Source organism: Ptychodera flava, unplaced genomic scaffold (assembly GCF_041260155.1).
Source record: "Ptychodera flava strain L36383 unplaced genomic scaffold, AS_Pfla_20210202 Scaffold_145__1_contigs__length_103989_pilon, whole genome shotgun sequence".
Taxonomy (NCBI): domain Eukaryota; kingdom Metazoa; phylum Hemichordata; class Enteropneusta; family Ptychoderidae; genus Ptychodera; species Ptychodera flava.
In genome coordinates, this window is record NW_027248327.1 from 33859 (window position 1) to 51328 (window position 17470).

Consider the following 17470-nt stretch of genomic DNA (forward strand, 5'->3'; position numbering starts at 1 on the left):
CAGAATAAAATTTGTACATTTTTGTCTTTATTTACTTTTCTGACGGGAGATTGGTAGTACTGCAGTGGCATACTTGACGGTGTCTGCCTGTATATCACCATTGAAATTGTCTTACTTGAGGTACTTAAGATAGTCAGCTTTTTATTGGGCACTTGTCACATTCTGCCCGCTAAGATTCACTAAATTTAATGGTCGACTTTTTAGTCCTCGCCACTTTTAGTGGTCGGCATTGTCAAACACTACCGAGCGTATTAGTTTTATAATTCCTGATACTCGACAACATGAGCCTCCATCCGAAATGCCATGACTTTGTTTAACCACTCAGGAGCAGTACAAGACTTTATTAAGCTTTTATCATCTCGGCCTTAAACTCCCTAGAGGAGTATACTAAAATCCCCATTGAAAATTGCCAATCCAAAACATCACAAGGCATTTCCAACATTACATTTATGCTGTGTCATTGAATGGTAAATTTTGTATAAAAAAGAAACTCAATAGTAGTTAATGAGACGGTATAGACCACTTTGGATGTTAGGGGGTCTTTTTTGACTTATTTCACATGCTAGGGGGCCTCATTAACTAGCCTCTCCCATTCGTTCATTTAAATGCCGCAAGGGATATTGGGATAGCAATGTGCTTTCCTGATTGGTTAGTTGCTGATATATGCAAAAATGAGGGTATATAAGTTCTGAGAGGGCCATCTAAGGGCCAGTCTTGCTCTAGAAGTCCCACCCTCAACAACAACAACAACTCAACTCTTCATAACCATGGCAACTCCAATACTGTCACCAAGACTACTGGAAGAGGGATGGCGCAAGTGTTATTCAGTGAAGGCAGAACTGCCGTACTACTTCAACGTTAAGACTAACACCAGCGTCTGGACAATGCCCACCGTCTCTGACCAAGATGAGAGGTATGCTGATGTTCCAGGAAGGAAGAGTCCCGATTTGCCAGAGCCTACTCAGGAAGTGCCCCTGCCTCATAAGGCTCCGTCCAGTCAGCCATCAGCAACTGCTTTGGTCCCTCCACCTTCCAAGCCTGGCACCACCAGTCAAGCAGGTGAGAGACAATTCAGATTTCTTCTGCGTGACACAGAGACGTCAGCTCGGATTGTGAGTGTGCAGATGTTCAAGGGAAATGTGTACGTGGGGATACGTGAATTCTTCAAGAAACCTGATACTGGAGAACTGATACCGACAAAGAAGGGCATCAATTTGAATTTGGATCAGTGGAGTCGACTGAAAAGTATTGCGCAGAGTATCGATGAGGCTGCCATGACACTGACGTGCAATTGACCTGGTACTCACAGAACCGTCTTTCATCCTTTTTTCAGAACCTTCCTTCAGCGATATGCCAAATGACTGGACAGGAAAGTAGCAAGAACAGTGGCAAAATATGTCTACGCCAACTTATCCTGGACCAAGTCAATGCTATCATCAACGAAAACTGTGAGGGGTGCCGAGAAGACTACCCATCTCAGAGGGACCATGAGTGCCTGTACTATGGCGATACCCCTGCAGGTTAACGAGAAGTCATCAGCAAATACTTTGCGGATGCTGCCAAACGAATCAACATGCTGGCTGTGCAGAAGTCTATTCTTGCCATGGCTGAACTGTGTTACATCACCCTGGATCATAATGCCCCCCTTGGATTACTTGATCTTGATGACCTGTTGAGTTGTTGTACTACCGCTGGAGTGAAGACCCTGAAAGATGTTTTGAAGCTCTATCGGACAGTCTGTCTATGTATGGAATGGTCTTGTGCAACGACATGATCACCGCAGTTTGTTCCACATTTAGTTCTGCAAGCAGTTAATCATTTCAATTTCCTTCAATTCATAAATGTGTTTTTTCTTCGGACATTACAAGTTTGCCAAGGACACTGAAAGACACTTGCAATAAAAAGTGTTGTGTTTCATGTTTTTTGCCTTGTTAAATTTTGTTAACTTTGAGAAAATAAAATTTACTGTTATTGTTTAAAATGAAAAACCAATATCTTGTCCGTCTATACTCTTTGTGAGCTAGCGAAGTATGATTGTGTTATGAATGAGTATGATTGATTGCCCCTCCCCTTCCCCCCCCCCCTTTATACCCATCATCCTTGAGAGAGAAAAAAAAAACAGACGCACATGCTTTGTATTTTCAATTGAACAAGTTTGAAAATTTATTAGACACCAACAGGAAAGCTAACACAAGAACTAGTAACAATGTAATGAATATGACTTCTAAGTCAAACGAGTCTGTAAAAAGTTAACATCATAAATGTCAAAATCAACATCTGTCAATTTTTCAATGAAATCATTCACGAGAAAGTCATTAAAAGTCAAGTCCTCGGTAAACTGCTTCACAATGTTCGACATGGACCATCCCCGGCAACGATGTAGCAGATAGTAAAGGACGTATTGTCCACACACTGAAGAAAGAGGTCCCTGGAGCCTTTGTCTGTTATAGATCCAGTCGAGAGAGTTCCTGTTGAGGAATGCCTTGAAAGGTGTCCTGTTGGGTGGACGTCCGTACGAATCGAAATATTCCCCACGGTTGCTATCGGCAAAGTAGAAAGCCACCAAATGTTTCCCTCGTTGGGTACTTGGGTCCACATTGGCCACAAAGGCAGCAGGATAGGACTTTAGTCTGGTCTTAGGCAATCGGTCTGATGTTCCACCCCGCCAAAAGATGATGCAGTGTATCGATCTGTACTCAAGATCTCTTTCAACTTTAACGTGTCCATCTTTCACTGGAGTCGATGAATCAACTTCAGTAATCAAAGAGGATGTTGCGGTCTCTGTCGATTTCAATGATGTTATCCAGTTCGCCATACACGAGTAAATTCACAGTATTTGGCAGGGCTTGTCTGAACTGCAGTTCGATGCCCAGGTTGCCTTCTTTGACCAGGTTCAAATGTCCTCCGTCGGCAGACAAGTCCGGTGTGAGATCAAATGCAAACAGTGTGTATCCATTGTCGTATTCATAGCGATTGATGTTGATTCCTTCATCCCTGCCTATTTTATTAGTCCCAGTAAACAGGGAATAGTAGGCCATGATGAATGATTGACCACCTGCTGCGTGAAGTCCAGTTTCAGGGGTTTGCTCGGAACTTGCTTTCCACTGACATTAAGGACCAGCGACGTCATGTCGTAATGTTTGAAGTTGAAAGGATTTTTCTTGTATGAACCATTGAAGGCATCGTTGTCCACCAGACCCAAGACCACACGTTTCGGTAGCTGTCCCAGAAAGATGTGGTCTTTGTTTGAAGGACATGGTGCCTCCAGGAATAGACAGAACCTTTATCACACAACAATGTACGGGATACTTGGACGGTCCCTGCTTTAAAGCTTCTGCATGACCCAGCTGTACCGATGGACTGAGTTTTATTTTCCTGATCAGTAGTGTGGCTTCGGTGACTACAGCTTTGAAGCCTGGATTTTCTGCAGAGCTCACAAGGGAGAAGGCATTCTTGCTTCTATTGAGTTTGAGACGTAATTCGACACCATTCATTAGATACTTGGGCTGAAAGAAGAGATCCGAATGGATGGGTCCTACCATATCGACAACTTGACTGCCCGAGTGAAGGCATATCGGTTTTTCAGTCCCTTGTTCACTTCTCCACCTTCTTTGTGGGGTCCACTCATCCATTTCAAGTGATAGTCCTTGAAGAAGAGGGTTGAACCGATATGGGTGTCTTTGGCCTCCTTACCATAATTCAACAAGGTCTCCAACAAGGCTCGGTAGGGGTAAGTAGGGGAAGGTTGGATATCATTTTGCCATTGAGGTGTACATCCACTGACTGAACAGTGAATGCAGCCACAAGTTGACGGGACCCACTGCTGCATCTGCACCGAGGTTAGTACCATCAACTTTTGTAATCTTGGCCTTGATCAGAAGGAGTGTCGAGGACAGATCGATGTATCTTCCCCTGAACCCGAAATCACAAATTCGATGGGTCCCGATTCCACAATGTGGGTCAGGGATGCACTTCTTCCCATTGTCCCTCTTCCACACTGGTCTGCGTTGGAGGAACTGTGAACAAGTCAAGTTCACTCTTGGTGCACTCGCAGGAGTGTTCGTGAAGAAATGCCATGTTAGTCAAAAATGTCAGGAGATCTTCTCTTTCGCTTAGCTTTGGAGGAAATGACTCTTCGTTTCGGAGTTTTACGTTAATACTACCGCCGCCTCTGGGAACTGAGTATCTGGAACCCCTGCCTGCCATCAACTGTTTCCCGGCTTCCACCAACCGTCGTTTTGCCGAGTGCTTGATGTTACGTCCACTGAGTGCATCCCCTGCAATGTTGAGTCCCGTTTTCAACATCTGTCTCCCTAGGACTTTAGCACCTTGTTTGAGCAGTGGTGTGGCTGCACGGAAGAGGCCTCCCAAAATACCGCCCAAGCCATATCCTCTCTGCACGGCTGCCCCCTGGAACGATGCTCCATTTCCCACCTGATCCAAATAAAACTTCTTGTATGTGGCCGGGTTGCTTTCATAGATTTTACGTCTATACGGCATGGTTCAGGCTACAATAGTGTAGGGCGTCGTTTTCTGAAGGCTAGTGTCACGATCACTTTCCCACCTTGAAATGGCACTTTCTGACCCGTGTCGTCTCTTATGTAGACTTCTACCGTATCAAATTCACGGTTTCTCAGGGGAAGAAAGTATGGCGTGTGGAAGGTGCGGTTGATCATCTGTCCATGGATCCCTTCCACATATTCTATTCTCAACAGGGGTGCAAAGGTATCTACCACAACTGGTCATCCACTAGGTGGAATACACATACAGAGAAAGAGGTTTCGAACACTGAACATGAAAGGTGCATCGTTCTTCTGCCTCAAGATGGTATTGGGATAAAATCCCATGATTTCAGCCAGACCTGGTAGAAAGTAGAGGCTGGTACCCTCACTCATATCAGCGGTTACTTTCCTAGACACCGGGTCGAAAGTCAACTGGATGTTGTCGGGTAAACCTTGCTCTCTCAGAGTGGTCAGTATACTTCCAAAATCATCGTAGTAACCTGCAGGTATTTTGACAAGTGTTTTTCTATGGTCTTCAATTTGTACGCCAGCAAGTTTCTGCCCTCGACCATGTTGTATCAAGAGAAAGGGTAGTGTATGTCCATCAATGCTACTTCTCCGTTGCCCAGCAGAGAAATGTGTTTGGGTAATTTCACATTGTAGCGTGTCACTGCATTTTCTGGGAAAACGTCTATGGATGCATTGCTGGGTGGCGTCATGAAAAATGGATGTTCAGCCATGATAAAAGTAGGGTCAGACTAACTCTCTGAAGAGAGTCATCCCTCTTAAAGTTTTGCCAGATCTCTGACCCAACTATTGAATTTTGATGGCCAACCATACCACTTGACCAGATATTCAGTCTTAACTCTTTCTTGTTTGGAGTATTTTTCCACTCTGAAGACGTCATCCTCTTTCTTGACGCTTTTTGTAGTTCATGTTCATAGAAAGTACCTTTTAATTCCTCCTCATCAAAAATCTTTCAGCTTTTAAAGAGGTGATCGAATTGAGATCCTTTTCGACACAGTGAAGATTTCTTCTGTCCAATTTGGCAGATAACCTTTCTTGAACATACGTTTAGTTTTGCTGATTCTCACTTGTTCTCCCACACTGAATTTGAATTTCACCGTTTTCTGTTCATAGTCACTGTACAGAGTATCCCACACCTCTTTTTCATTGGTCTTGTTGACAGACGCTGGTTTTCTCTTGATGCTGCGATGCCAAGTGTTGTTGTAAGATTGCATTAGCTGAGGAAGCACCGATAGGTAGCTTAGGGTGTTGTTTCTGGTAAAGTACTTCCACATTTTAGTTTTCAGGGTACGATTGAAACGCTCAACCACAGAAGCTTTGGTTTCGTTTCCGGTGGTGAAAAATTGAATGTCTTCACTCTTCAGAAATTTCTGAAATAGGTGGTTCACGAATTCTTTGCCTTGATCCGTTTGTAGTTTTTCTGGTTTTCGTCCAGTCTTCAAAATCTGTTCAAATGCTGCCACCAAAGTGGCCCCTCGTTTGTCTTTCAAGGGAATGGCCCAGGCATACTTGGATAAAATGTCAATGCAGGTGAGGATGTATCGGAACCCTGAATTGTATTTTGCTAGTGAACTGACATCTGCAAGATCAGCTTGCCACTGTTGATCCATTCCACCGACAATTACTCTAGCCCTTGGAAACTTCCACCTCACTGGTTTGTGTAATGTGTAAGTGTCCTGATGTTGCATCCATTCTCTCACTTTCTGACGGGTGGTCTTTATTCCCTCCTCTTTTGCAGCACGGTAAACAGCATCGATTCCTCCAAAACTTGCGGAATGACTTGGATCGTAATACACCTGGCTTAGGTGCTGATCCAAGTCCGTCAATTTGGTCACAGGTTTCATGTTTGATGACTATGGATCCAGAACAGCAAGCACAGAGGCACCTCACCCATTTGAGGACATCGCCAGGGATAGAGAAGGTGGACAACACTCCATGACAGAGGTCTCCTTTGGAATGAGTATCATCAAATTGTCGAGTGATGTTTTAAAAGTTGAGCCAATTCCCTGTCATGGATGGTCGATGTTGCGGTCTTGCAGCAGTTGAAATGACAGGACGTATCTCCCTCCTTATCTTTTTCTTTTTGGCGGATGATTGTCCAGCAAATACTCCATGATCACCTTCTTCATCATCATCACCTCTTGGCTGAAACAATCCTTTTGATTTTCGCTGAGACTGAATCCAGTTCCATCTTTCCTTGTTACCAATCAGATCTTTTGGTACATTCAAGTCAGACAGCACTCGGGCAAATTGTTGCCACCCTCTAGGAGTGAAGGTTTTCCTCCGACGTAAGGTGTCTTTGATGAGGTCTACCATATGAGTTCCAGGTAAAGGGTTGCCGTCGTACGTTAATTCCCCTTTCTCATTCCAATCCACGGAGTCATGCTGTTTCACTTTCTGAAGGAGCAAGTGTGCTTTTCGTCGGAGGGATTTTGGCACACTTTCCATCACATCCTGCTCCACACTACCCAAGGGCTTTGGCTTGTCTATGCCTTCCTCTTCCGTGCCCTTAGCTAATGGAGACCCTGAAGAAAACACAGCGATAGTGGTACCCGTTGAAGTTTCAGAGGGGAGGATGCTGATTTGAACAGGTTCCTTCCTTTTATCAATGTAAGCCCTGTACTGCTGAAGAGTCTGTTGGTACAGTTTTGCCTTTTCATCATCGGTGATGTCTGTTCTTTCCAAGATTTGTTGCATCTCCCGATCCAGAGAGGACAGCATCTTCGTCACAGGGTTTGTTGTTTGATTCTGCTGTAGTTGTATGGTATCTAGTAATTCCTGTGGCACAAGTGCCATCTTCTTGGCATGTTCCATGGGCATGATGACAATTCACTTAAAGAGGAGACTTCCCAACACAGACAGCACAGGCCCTAGGACGGCCGAGAGAAATCCACCCTTTTGCACAAGTATCTTCTTCTTCTTTGATGTTGAAACCTTTTTATTTGACAGTGTGCGAAGATGATGTTTGTATTTGCTCAATTTCTTCTTTTGAGCAGATGACAGTGGAACACTCCCCGAAGAATGTTCAGACAACATTCACAGAGGCAATGGATTAAATCGTTACTGGCTCCCTCGATGATCCCCCTCTGTTGCTTTGGATTGCCCTTGGCTAACACAGAGAGAAAATGAGCATACATGATGAAATGATGGCATTTAATGTCATCATGTCTATTTTATGTTTTCCTGACGTAAACAAAGGCAGTCTCTCCTGGAAAGATGTTCGTGCGCAGGCGAAGGACTTCCGGTGTGTTGGGTTTCAGGTCAATGAGGAGATAACCATAGGGTTCACGGGAGGCATTGGTGAAAGCTTCTTGGATGAAACGGGTGTGTCCTGGGTACATTTGTTTGACTAAATGAGTGATCTGTGTACCGTCTCTTGAATTTTTAAACAAGACCAGATAATGTGAATTCAGACTAATGGTTCGAGTCTCTCTGCCTTGATGAAACAGATTTTGTAAGATAAGCATGACAGAGAGATTACGATGATGAGAACCTTGGTGAACAGATTGGTAATTCTCTTGTCATTTCCAGTTTCTGACATCAGATCATCAATAATCAATAAGTTGGATTGGTGAGGGGAAAACATACTGTCCAACTCTTCAGGAATGCCTTCAACAAAATGAATGCTGGGATAAGGGCAGCCAGTTCCGTATAGGCAGGTTGATATTCTCCATAGCACCAGACAATACGCTCAGGAGGAAAATCATAGTTTCCCGTTCCTCAGCAGTCGTTTGACGAATTCAGTTTTGCTTGACTGTGTGAGTCCACATATGAGAGCAGTGAATGGATGTTGTAGTCTTGCATCCATGATTGACTTGATTGATGTTGTTCAGACAGTAGACGAACGATTCGTATCAACTGGCACATCAATTGATGAGTGTCAGATTGTCTGGCCAGTTTCAAAAATCTCTGTCTTTCAACTTTGTCTTCAATATTATGCACTTGTGTGAGATGATTTGCCAGTCTTACGAGATGTTTTGCATGACAACCAGGGTAAGGACAGTTCTTTCGCATTCGTGGCATGGTATACCAAGTTGACCAACTTGATCTTCACCGTGAGGGACTTTTTGGTTGATTTCCTTTCAGTCAATCTCTCCACTCAGATCAATGTTTTCATAACATGAGACTGGCTTCCTTTTGAAAAATTTATCATAGATGATGTATGGCAACACACACAAATACAGGAAGAACATAGGATGGGAGAAATCTCGATTATTGATGATCAGCTTCAAGAGTGTTTGCAGAATGAGACCCATCACGTCAAATGAGCCTTACTCTAAAATGGTACGAGCTTATACTAGAAAGGATGTTCTCATTTCTTGACAGAGGGAGGGAAATGAGGCCCGAGGGCTGAGGGGCCTTCAAAGGGTCAAGACGGGTGGAGGGAGTCCATAAACAGGGAAAGTGTGATCTCATTCATCGACAAAGACCGATCTTCCTAGGTGGCCCTCGGGGCAGTAGGGCCCACTTTTTGGCCTTCGGGGCAATGGGACACACACACACACACATACACAAACAAACATACTTCCTCACTCAACAAATGTTTACACATAAACACTCACAAATAAATTCAAACCAGCCTCTGAATCATTTAAAATAAACTCAATTGATGTCAGTTTATTACTTTACAAAAAGATTAATCAGGAACTTTTGTTTGGTTCACATATAAAAAGTTTTTAAAGATGAAAGTTGAGATCTACAGATTATTTGAACTCTCTCTCTCTCAAAAAAAAAACCGAAAACAAATCCAAAGTCAATATCTAAAGTTTCATGGGGTAAAATGTACATTCTTATCTCTTTCATTTGCAAAATTTCATTTCAAAACTTCTTTTCTCAAAAATTCAAACACATACATTTCAAGACTTTAAAAATGAATGAAATTTACAACTCTAATAAACAGAATGATCAGATTTCTTTTTTTTTTTAAATTGCCAAAACTACCTGTATACAAGATCGCAAGTTTGACGGAATTTTTTTTTGTTTTGTTTTGTTTTGAATAGGATTTATACAATAGATTAATTGATTGCTGAAAACACGAGCATTGTGAAAACAGCTTCACTAAAATTCTTTACATTATCCTCCTCAAACAACTTGAAATGCAATACTAAAATACAACGAGTTCATACCTAAGTATAAACATTTACAATTCTTAAAATTTTCTTAAATGAGATCTTTAAAACCTCTTGAATTGCAAAATATAATACCTGACAAAGCATTCAAAACTAGTTTGATAACACAATGTTTTGAAATACTAGAAAACATTTGTCAAATATTTAGTGACATTCATTAATTGATATTTCTGGGGGGGGGGAGGGTTTCAAATACAATGTACAGTTTAATAACCGCAGGGAAGAGTTTTGTAATTTCCGATCAGAGCTCTTTTATCATAAACTAGGGCATACTTTTTACTGTCGCTTTTGGATACTACATTACCATCAAACACGTCGGATTTTGATGGGTCATTCACAGTGATGGTTGATGTTGGACAGGTGGTGACAAGACGAGTGATGGCATCAAAGTTGACGTCTAAGCTGTTGCGGTAATTTAAGGTGATTCCCCTGACTTTACACACAGTGGTGTTACCTTTCCTGTCGGGCTGTGCTAGACAGAAGGCGTACTTTTTAGCTCCCCCTGACACGAACTTGGTGATGAAATTGCTGGGAGGATCCAGTTCGTTGGTGAGATCACCCAAGTAATCACCAAGAGGTGGTTCGTACTGGTCTGGTTTGCTGACAAAGATGACCGAATCAGTGTCGAAGTACAAGACCCGTTCACCAAGGGCCTCAAGGAGATCGTACAATTTCAGACGAGCATAGGCGGTGGTAAATGCAGCAATGACAACATTGGTGTTGACAGCCCCCTCGACAAATTCATCCCAAAGCGTATGTTGAACAGCAATCATGTCGTCATTGACGAAAGACAAGTTGTTGACAATGTGTTGTTCACTTGTAAGCAGGCGGAAGAGTTCTGCAGGTTCTTTGATGTACTGCAGCCGTGGAAAGTTGTTGCGTTGTGCAAACTTGCCCCACATAGAATTCAGCATTAGTTTTGCCAATGCTCGTTGGCCTGGATTTCGGTGAATCTTCGTCTTGTCAAGAAGGATTCCCTCTCTGTCAAAGTACTCACGGATGTACCGATCTTGGTCATCTTCTGTCTGACACACCATGACGGCCAACCACTACTGTCTTGTTTCAACTTTAAGAAAGTGTTGATGTAATTGTAAAGAGCCCACCTGTGTGCGATTCTCTGTTGTACACTTCTCTTTCTCTGTAGTGCCATACCTCAAACACTTTGACGATCTTGTACCCCTTCTCGACAGCTTTGGCTAATTCAGGTGTTGTCCAAGTTCCCACGAAGGACCGTTGTTCGTCATTATGCTCACATGGTGACTGTTGTTTGTGGTCTGCACAACTTCTGCAAAGGGGAAACATCAGCTTCTTTTCCACTCGGAGGGGGAGAACAGGAAAGTAGAGTTTTCGAGGAGGCAGAACTCGACATTTCGCCAGACCAAAGTATAATTGAACAGGGAGTACAATGTTCTTGGTGCGGACTACTGGATGTTTGATAGGGTACTTACAGTACTTGTTGACGTAGGGGTAGAGGCTGGTGAAATCCACGTAGTGAATTTCTTCATCATCAACACATTCGTGGTATAGTGTAGTGGCATTGGTTCTGCCGCCAAAGAATGCATCTCGTGGATGAAGGGGCTCATGTAAATCAAGTGACTTGACGAATTCTTGCAGTTCTTGGTTTTCATGAATTTCTTTCTTGAAGTCACACTCCCACTTTTCGATCACTCTAAAGCCATGGCAACGTAGAAATCGCATCTTATCTTGGGTACTTTGGTAAAGGTCTGCCATCGTCTTCTCGACTTTAGTGTTGACAATGTCATGGTCTTCATAGCATCGAGGACAGCCATGGTAGTAGCAACCGTGCATCTCATATACTGTGTTGCTTTCTTCGTCATAACCATCTACCCAATAGCGGTCAATTTTCTTCTCACCTCCATTGTGGACGTGTTGGATGTTGACATCATTCTTGAATGTAATCCATTCTAACCACTGCAATGCAATGACAGATTGATTTCTTCGATGGATGTACCCATGGTCTGGAATGACCCCAATGGTATCTTTCTTGAGAAAATTCTTACGTAAAGCAATGTTTCAGGCTGATGCAATGGTCACACAATCTCTGAAGGATCTACATCATTCTGTTTTTTAAACATGTCTTGAAATTTCAAACATCTTCTCCTCAGGATATCTACATCACTTCTGCAGTAGTCTTCAAGCTCTTGTCTCAGGTTGGAAGGGCGGTTTTCGATCTTTCATCTTCATACCACTTTAGGAATTTCTCTCTCGCATACTGATTTCATACCATCAGGGCCGTAGTATCTGGAATCTGGAGAGGACCGATGTAACTTGATTCTCTGCTGTATTGAAGAAATGGGGGAAGTAGCCTTTGTGCAGTTGTCATATTCAGCTCAAACATGTCAGGAAGTTGAGCCAAAGCCACAGGTAGGAAATTATAAGAGTCAATGAACTTGATGTTTAAGCCGGGATGAAGATGCGCATGATTTTGGTTCCATTGATGAGAACTTCAGGTTAAACGTTGTTTTCATGGCAGTATTGCAGTATGAATTGTCCGTCATAACCTTGCAGATTGTGTGCGATGAAAGTACTGACGGCGTTTTCTTCTGTGAGGGCCCAATCGCAAAACTCTTGCTTGGTGTTAGGACCATAGAACACCTGCTCTGAACATGACTCGGACTGGACAATGCACAGGTTGGGTACATGGACACCCCCATCTTGGGTACATTCAAAGTCAAAGAAATAGTACTTCATCTCTTCTTCACTGCCCTCTTTGTCTCCTTCTTCAGCTTCAAAGTCGAATAAGTCAACATCATCGTCATGAATACTATCTCTGGTGGACTTCTTCTTTCTTTTAACATGGATGGGCTGGATGTAGCATAAATGGTCACTGTCTTGGTACTGTCTACATACTCTGCAGTATTTTTCACCGCAATTGTGGTCATTATCTTTCTTTCTGTTTTCCCAATTGATGGTTACACCACACAACTTGCAGCGACGAATGATTTGACAAGTTGCATATTGAGCGAGGGACCAGGCGTTTTATGGTTGTTGAAGCATGTTGACCTCGAAAGTAGCGATGACAATCTTTGCAGTAGACCTGATTATCTGTTGCTGGACATACAGAGGAACATGGCAACACTTGCAGAAAACTTCACAGATGTGATCATGCTTTTTTGGTACCCTTTGTGACAATGGTGACAGTAATAGTTTCTCTGTAGAAATGCAGGCATTGACGTGATGACATCATAGTGATTGTTATGATGGTACAGGTAAATATTGTGTTCAGCGGCGACCTTTCCCTGATAAGCAAGTGAACCCGACGTCTCATCTGAAATAACATGGATTCGATAGGACGGAAGGACAGCTTGTAATTTGTCAAGTTCTTCGTGTCCACATGGCCCTGATGAAATACCTGCTTTGGCAATGAGTTCGGATGCACGTATTGTCTGCTCTTGTCGTCCCTGTCGCACAGAGTTCCATCCTGGATCACTGTTACGGTTGATGTGGGCTGTTGCTGTCACTATCGCTCGTGCACAGCATAATTCATCGGTATTAGTGATGCGAATGATACTTTTCATCAGTCGGAGGCGACGGGCTATGTTGACAGGTCTCCATCCCCACTTCTTTCCCGTCCCAACAGGCATGTGCACATGAATGAAGTTGATATAAACATTCTCATCTAGGGTGAATTCTTCATAGGACTGCAGTACACGTTCAATTTCGCCCAACACTCTGTCCACAGTCAGTTCTTGAACAGGGGGAAAAGGTAACCAGATTTGATAGGGAAGGGACGGACTTTCAAGTGTAATGCGTACTCTGTCCCTGGGAGAGATGCCATGGGTGAGTCGGCTAATAATACTCTCAAACACATCTTGTAGTACTACCATCACTTGCACGAAACCACGCACCGGTTGGATGTCATTGAATTGTATCTCGTAGTCATGAGCTGTAGCATTGAATTTCTTCACTTGTCGTTCACGGACACGTACAATGCTGTAATATTTTGCGCCACTGTCTTCATCTGATGGTGAATCTTCTGACGGCAGGTCATCCGTTGACCCCCCGCCAATCTGACGTGTTGGATGTGATGAGGGGCAAGAACTTTGTGTGGAAGGCGGATGATTATTGAGAGGAGGGCCTGCCATTTGGTATTAAATTCTTGGGTATTCATGGGGACAGAAGAATTGGATGAAGGCTGAGTATCTTGAATATTTGAGGGGGAATGAGGAATGTAGGAGTGTAGGAGGTCTTTTAATTTTACATTGAATTCCTGTGTGGCAATATTATCTCCGTTTTCTGTGATTTGGCTATGAAAACTATTACAACTATAAATATCTTCGCTTTGAGAACTAGAGCTATCACTATAATGACTATCAGTGCTATCACTATCATGGGAACTATGACTATCACTGCTATGAGAATTATAACTACTGCTGCTATTACAACTACTACTACTACTACCAGTTAATGTTGATGTTGACCCAACAGTACCGTTTTCTTCACTGATGTTGGTTTCTTTTTCCCAAGGAAAATCCCACGCTGTCTTGACAGGAACAAGATTTTTTCCTCAGCCTGATGTATTGCTTCTTTGGCTTAGCTGTTGTTTGTCTATAAAATAAAAATAAGAAAAATAATAATTTTACAGAAATGGTGCACCATGAATGAAAACTTTGTTTTTTTGTTTTTTTAAACATTACTTTATTGTTCACAACATAACGGACATACATTCGTCAAGAAATACAGTTTACTCTTTTCTATCACTTGAAATGAGCAAGTACAAAATTATAACTTACCGCAATTGATCTAGATTGACCACTTTATTTTCTTCATCATCATCATCATCATCATCCACACATACAGAGTCATTGAGGTCCTAAAAAGGGGATAACGGTAATTACAATCAGTACAATATGAATGAGTAAAAATTAAAAAATAAATAAAAAATTTGTATACTGCGACCACTCTTATGAAAACAGAGACACACACACAAAATACTGATAAAGAATAAATAGAACAAAGAATATTGTCTTTACTCTGAACGGTTGGACTGAACACCGGTTTATCTTAAATATCAGCAGGTCACCACATAATTGCTGAATCCATAGATACACATACAATCAACAGTGTACATATCTATCTCTATACAGGCAAGACTCCTGTTAATGTTCCGTCCATTGTTATATGAAAAGATTTCAGGGGGAAAAATAATTGTGTTAATCTCACACCATCAGAGGGAGAATACAAAATTACAAATTTCTACATTTGTTTAAAGAAATAATTGTTTTATATTTATATTGGAAATCACAGACAGCTTGGAGGGCGAGGGGCAACATCAAACATGCCTGAGAACATTTCATAACTGAGCGATGTTATGTCTTCAATTGATATGTCGACACGTCTATGTAGTGTTTACAAACACTTGATCTAGGTCACACTGCACTACTCAGTGTGTCCATGAACGTACGCACACTGAACGAACGTTAATCAGAAATTGGAAACAAATTTTATCACCTTTAGACAGCATTGTCACTTCGACACATCGGGCAACCCTGCCCGATAAACACATGCACAAAATCAACCTTAACGCACAAGGGAATACGTCAGTAGATAAATAAACGCACACTCACATTATTTTCATAGTGTTGGTCTTCAGCGGCATCGGCGGCGGCGAACACGGTATCCAACTGGGAATCTGTCAGCGACAGGTCATCCCAATCGGCGTCCATGGTTAGATTCTGTACAAATAAAATTAAATTAAAAATACACATAAGACAGACGTTCCTCGAAAGAAAGGAGTTTACGTCAATTTTATCACATGCAGGCAGCATTCTGAGATCAAACACTTGATCTAGGTCACACTGCACAACTCAGTGTGTCCATGAACGTACACACACTGAACAAACGTTAATCAGAAATTCGAAACAATTTTATCACCTGTAAACAGCATTGTGAGCACAACAATGTCACTTCGACACATCGGGTAACCCTGCCCGACAAACACACACGTTCACAAAATCAATCACAACGCACAAGGGAATACGTCAGTAGATAAATAAACACATACTCACATTATTTTCATAGTGTTGTTCTGCAGCAGCGTCGACGGCGGCAAACACGGTATCCAACTGGGAATCTGTCAGCGACAGGTCATCCCACTCGGCGTCCATGGTTAGATTCTGTACAAATAAAATTTAAATTAAAAAAAATACACATAAGACAGACATTCCTCGAAAGAAAGGAGTTTACGTCAATTTTATCACATGCAGGAAACATTATGAACATAAAACAATGTCACTTCAATGCATCAGACAACCCCCGCGTGACAAACACACACGTACACACAAAAAAACAACACACAAAAAATCAACTACAAGCGAATATACTACAGTGCACCGGTTCACTCCTTGTGTTCGCTGTCTGCGCTGGAAAAACTTAATAATAACTGCGAGAAAGCGACAAGCAAATTAATATGTACACGTACGAAGCACGTCTTTTCGATGAACATTTTGACTTATTCAAGTATTACTAATGAAGCTTAGCTAACAAAGACACAAGCTACAATTTACCTTAAAATGGGGCTGAGTTAACCTCCGTGTCAGAGGTCTTGAGTGCACCCAGAGTTCATAATTTGACCTCTATTTAAAAACTTTGGGCGGATCATGTCCATATTTGCCAAGATTAAACCCTAAACGGAAACACTCATTGTCAAAGTCAACCCTAAAAGGAAACACTCTTTGATACAAAGTATCTGGATTTTTGGAACTCTGCCAGTGAACGATAAAATCTGTCAAATCTGGCCGCGCGCGCGAGGGACTAAAGGCTAAGGCAATGACGTAATGTTGTAAGCCTCACGCATGCTCAGACTGATCTACCGTCAAACTCGTAATAAATCGATAATAATACTTACAGTGTATGCCCGGGCAAATTACACAGCACACAACTGAGAATTTGTCAGAGAGAGATTATCCAACTCGTCATCCATTGTTATTGTGGTCGACACTGCTGCACTCGATCATACCGCACTTGAACCGGGACTCCGAATTGAACACACCGAATGCCACGGCCCTGAAGATACTCCATGTTTACATGTAGTATACAAATGAGGCCCCCTAGCATGTGAAATAAAGTATTCTCCTAGGTGATGGAAAAAAGACCCCCTAACTTCCAAAGTGGTCTATACCATCTAATTAACTACTCTCAATATAAATTTATGTTTGCCGGAAATACATTGCTCCATATGCGGTAAATGTAGACGCAGAAAAATTTGTACATTTTTGTCTTTATTTACTCTTCTGACAGGAGATGGGTAGTACTCTACTGGCAAACTCGAAGCTTCTGCCTGTGTATAACCATTGAAATTGTCGTACTTTAGGTAGGGAATATAGTCGCTCTTTATTGGGCACTTCTCACAAGCTGCCGGCTAATATCACTAAATTTAACGGCCGACTTTCTAGTCCTCGCCACTTTTAGTGGTCGGCATTGCCAAAAACTACCGAGCATATTGGTCGTATAATTCCTGATAATCGACAACATAAGCCTCCATCCGTTCTGCCATGACTTTGTTTAACCACTCAGGAGCAGTACGAGACTTAATTAAGCTTCTATCAGCTTGGCCGTAAACTCCCTAGAGGAGTTTACTAAAACCCCATTGAACATCACAAGGCATTTCCCCAATTACATTTAAAATGAGTCATTGAATGATAAATTCCGTATAAAAAGAAACTCAATATAAATTCATGTTTGCTGGAAATAGATTGCTCCACATGCGGTAAATGTAGACGCAGAATAAAATTTGTACATTTTTGTCTTTCTTACGGGAGATTGGTAGTAATGCAGTGCCATACTTGACGG

The 17470-nt window shown here is 42.2% G+C and overlaps 4 protein-coding genes across 5 annotated transcripts; 1 reads left to right on the forward strand and 3 right to left on the reverse strand.

Annotated features, from left to right (window-relative positions):
• The first annotated feature begins 677 nt into the window (after window positions 1–677).
• Window positions 678–1341, forward strand: LOC139126877 (activated RNA polymerase II transcriptional coactivator p15-like). Its single transcript, XM_070692802.1, has one exon. The coding sequence runs from the start codon at window positions 768–770 to the stop codon at window positions 1293–1295; it is 528 nt and encodes a 175-aa protein (XP_070548903.1). The 5' UTR covers window positions 678–767; the 3' UTR covers window positions 1296–1341.
• A 6361-nt stretch (window positions 1342–7702) lies between these two features.
• On the reverse strand, window positions 7703–10695 carry LOC139126878 (uncharacterized). Its single transcript, XM_070692803.1, has 2 exons — window positions 9932–10695; window positions 7703–7904 (listed from the first exon to the last, which is right to left on the reverse strand). Exons 1-2 carry the CDS (start codon window positions 10693–10695, stop codon window positions 7703–7705), a joined length of 966 nt encoding a protein of 321 aa, XP_070548904.1.
• Window positions 10696–10726: 31 nt separating this feature from the next.
• Window positions 10727–12002, reverse strand: LOC139126879 (uncharacterized). Its single transcript, XM_070692804.1, has 2 exons — window positions 11904–12002; window positions 10727–11590 (listed from the first exon to the last, which is right to left on the reverse strand). The coding sequence occupies exons 1-2, from the start codon at window positions 12000–12002 to the stop codon at window positions 10727–10729; spliced, it is 963 nt and encodes a 320-aa protein (XP_070548905.1).
• Window positions 12003–12688: 686 nt separating this feature from the next.
• LOC139126876 (uncharacterized) lies at window positions 12689–15354 on the reverse strand. Of its 2 annotated transcripts, none has more exons than XM_070692800.1 (3): window positions 15247–15354; window positions 14413–14492; window positions 12689–14227 (listed from the first exon to the last, which is right to left on the reverse strand). In XM_070692800.1, exon 3 carries the CDS (start codon window positions 13762–13764, stop codon window positions 12721–12723), a length of 1044 nt encoding a protein of 347 aa, XP_070548901.1. In that variant the 5' UTR covers window positions 13765–14227; window positions 14413–14492; window positions 15247–15354; the 3' UTR covers window positions 12689–12720. The 2 variants fall into 2 exon arrangements, with proteins under 2 accessions (XP_070548901.1, XP_070548902.1); XM_070692801.1 differs by having other exon boundaries at window positions 15247–15348.
• Between the last annotated feature and the right edge of the window lie 2116 nt (window positions 15355–17470).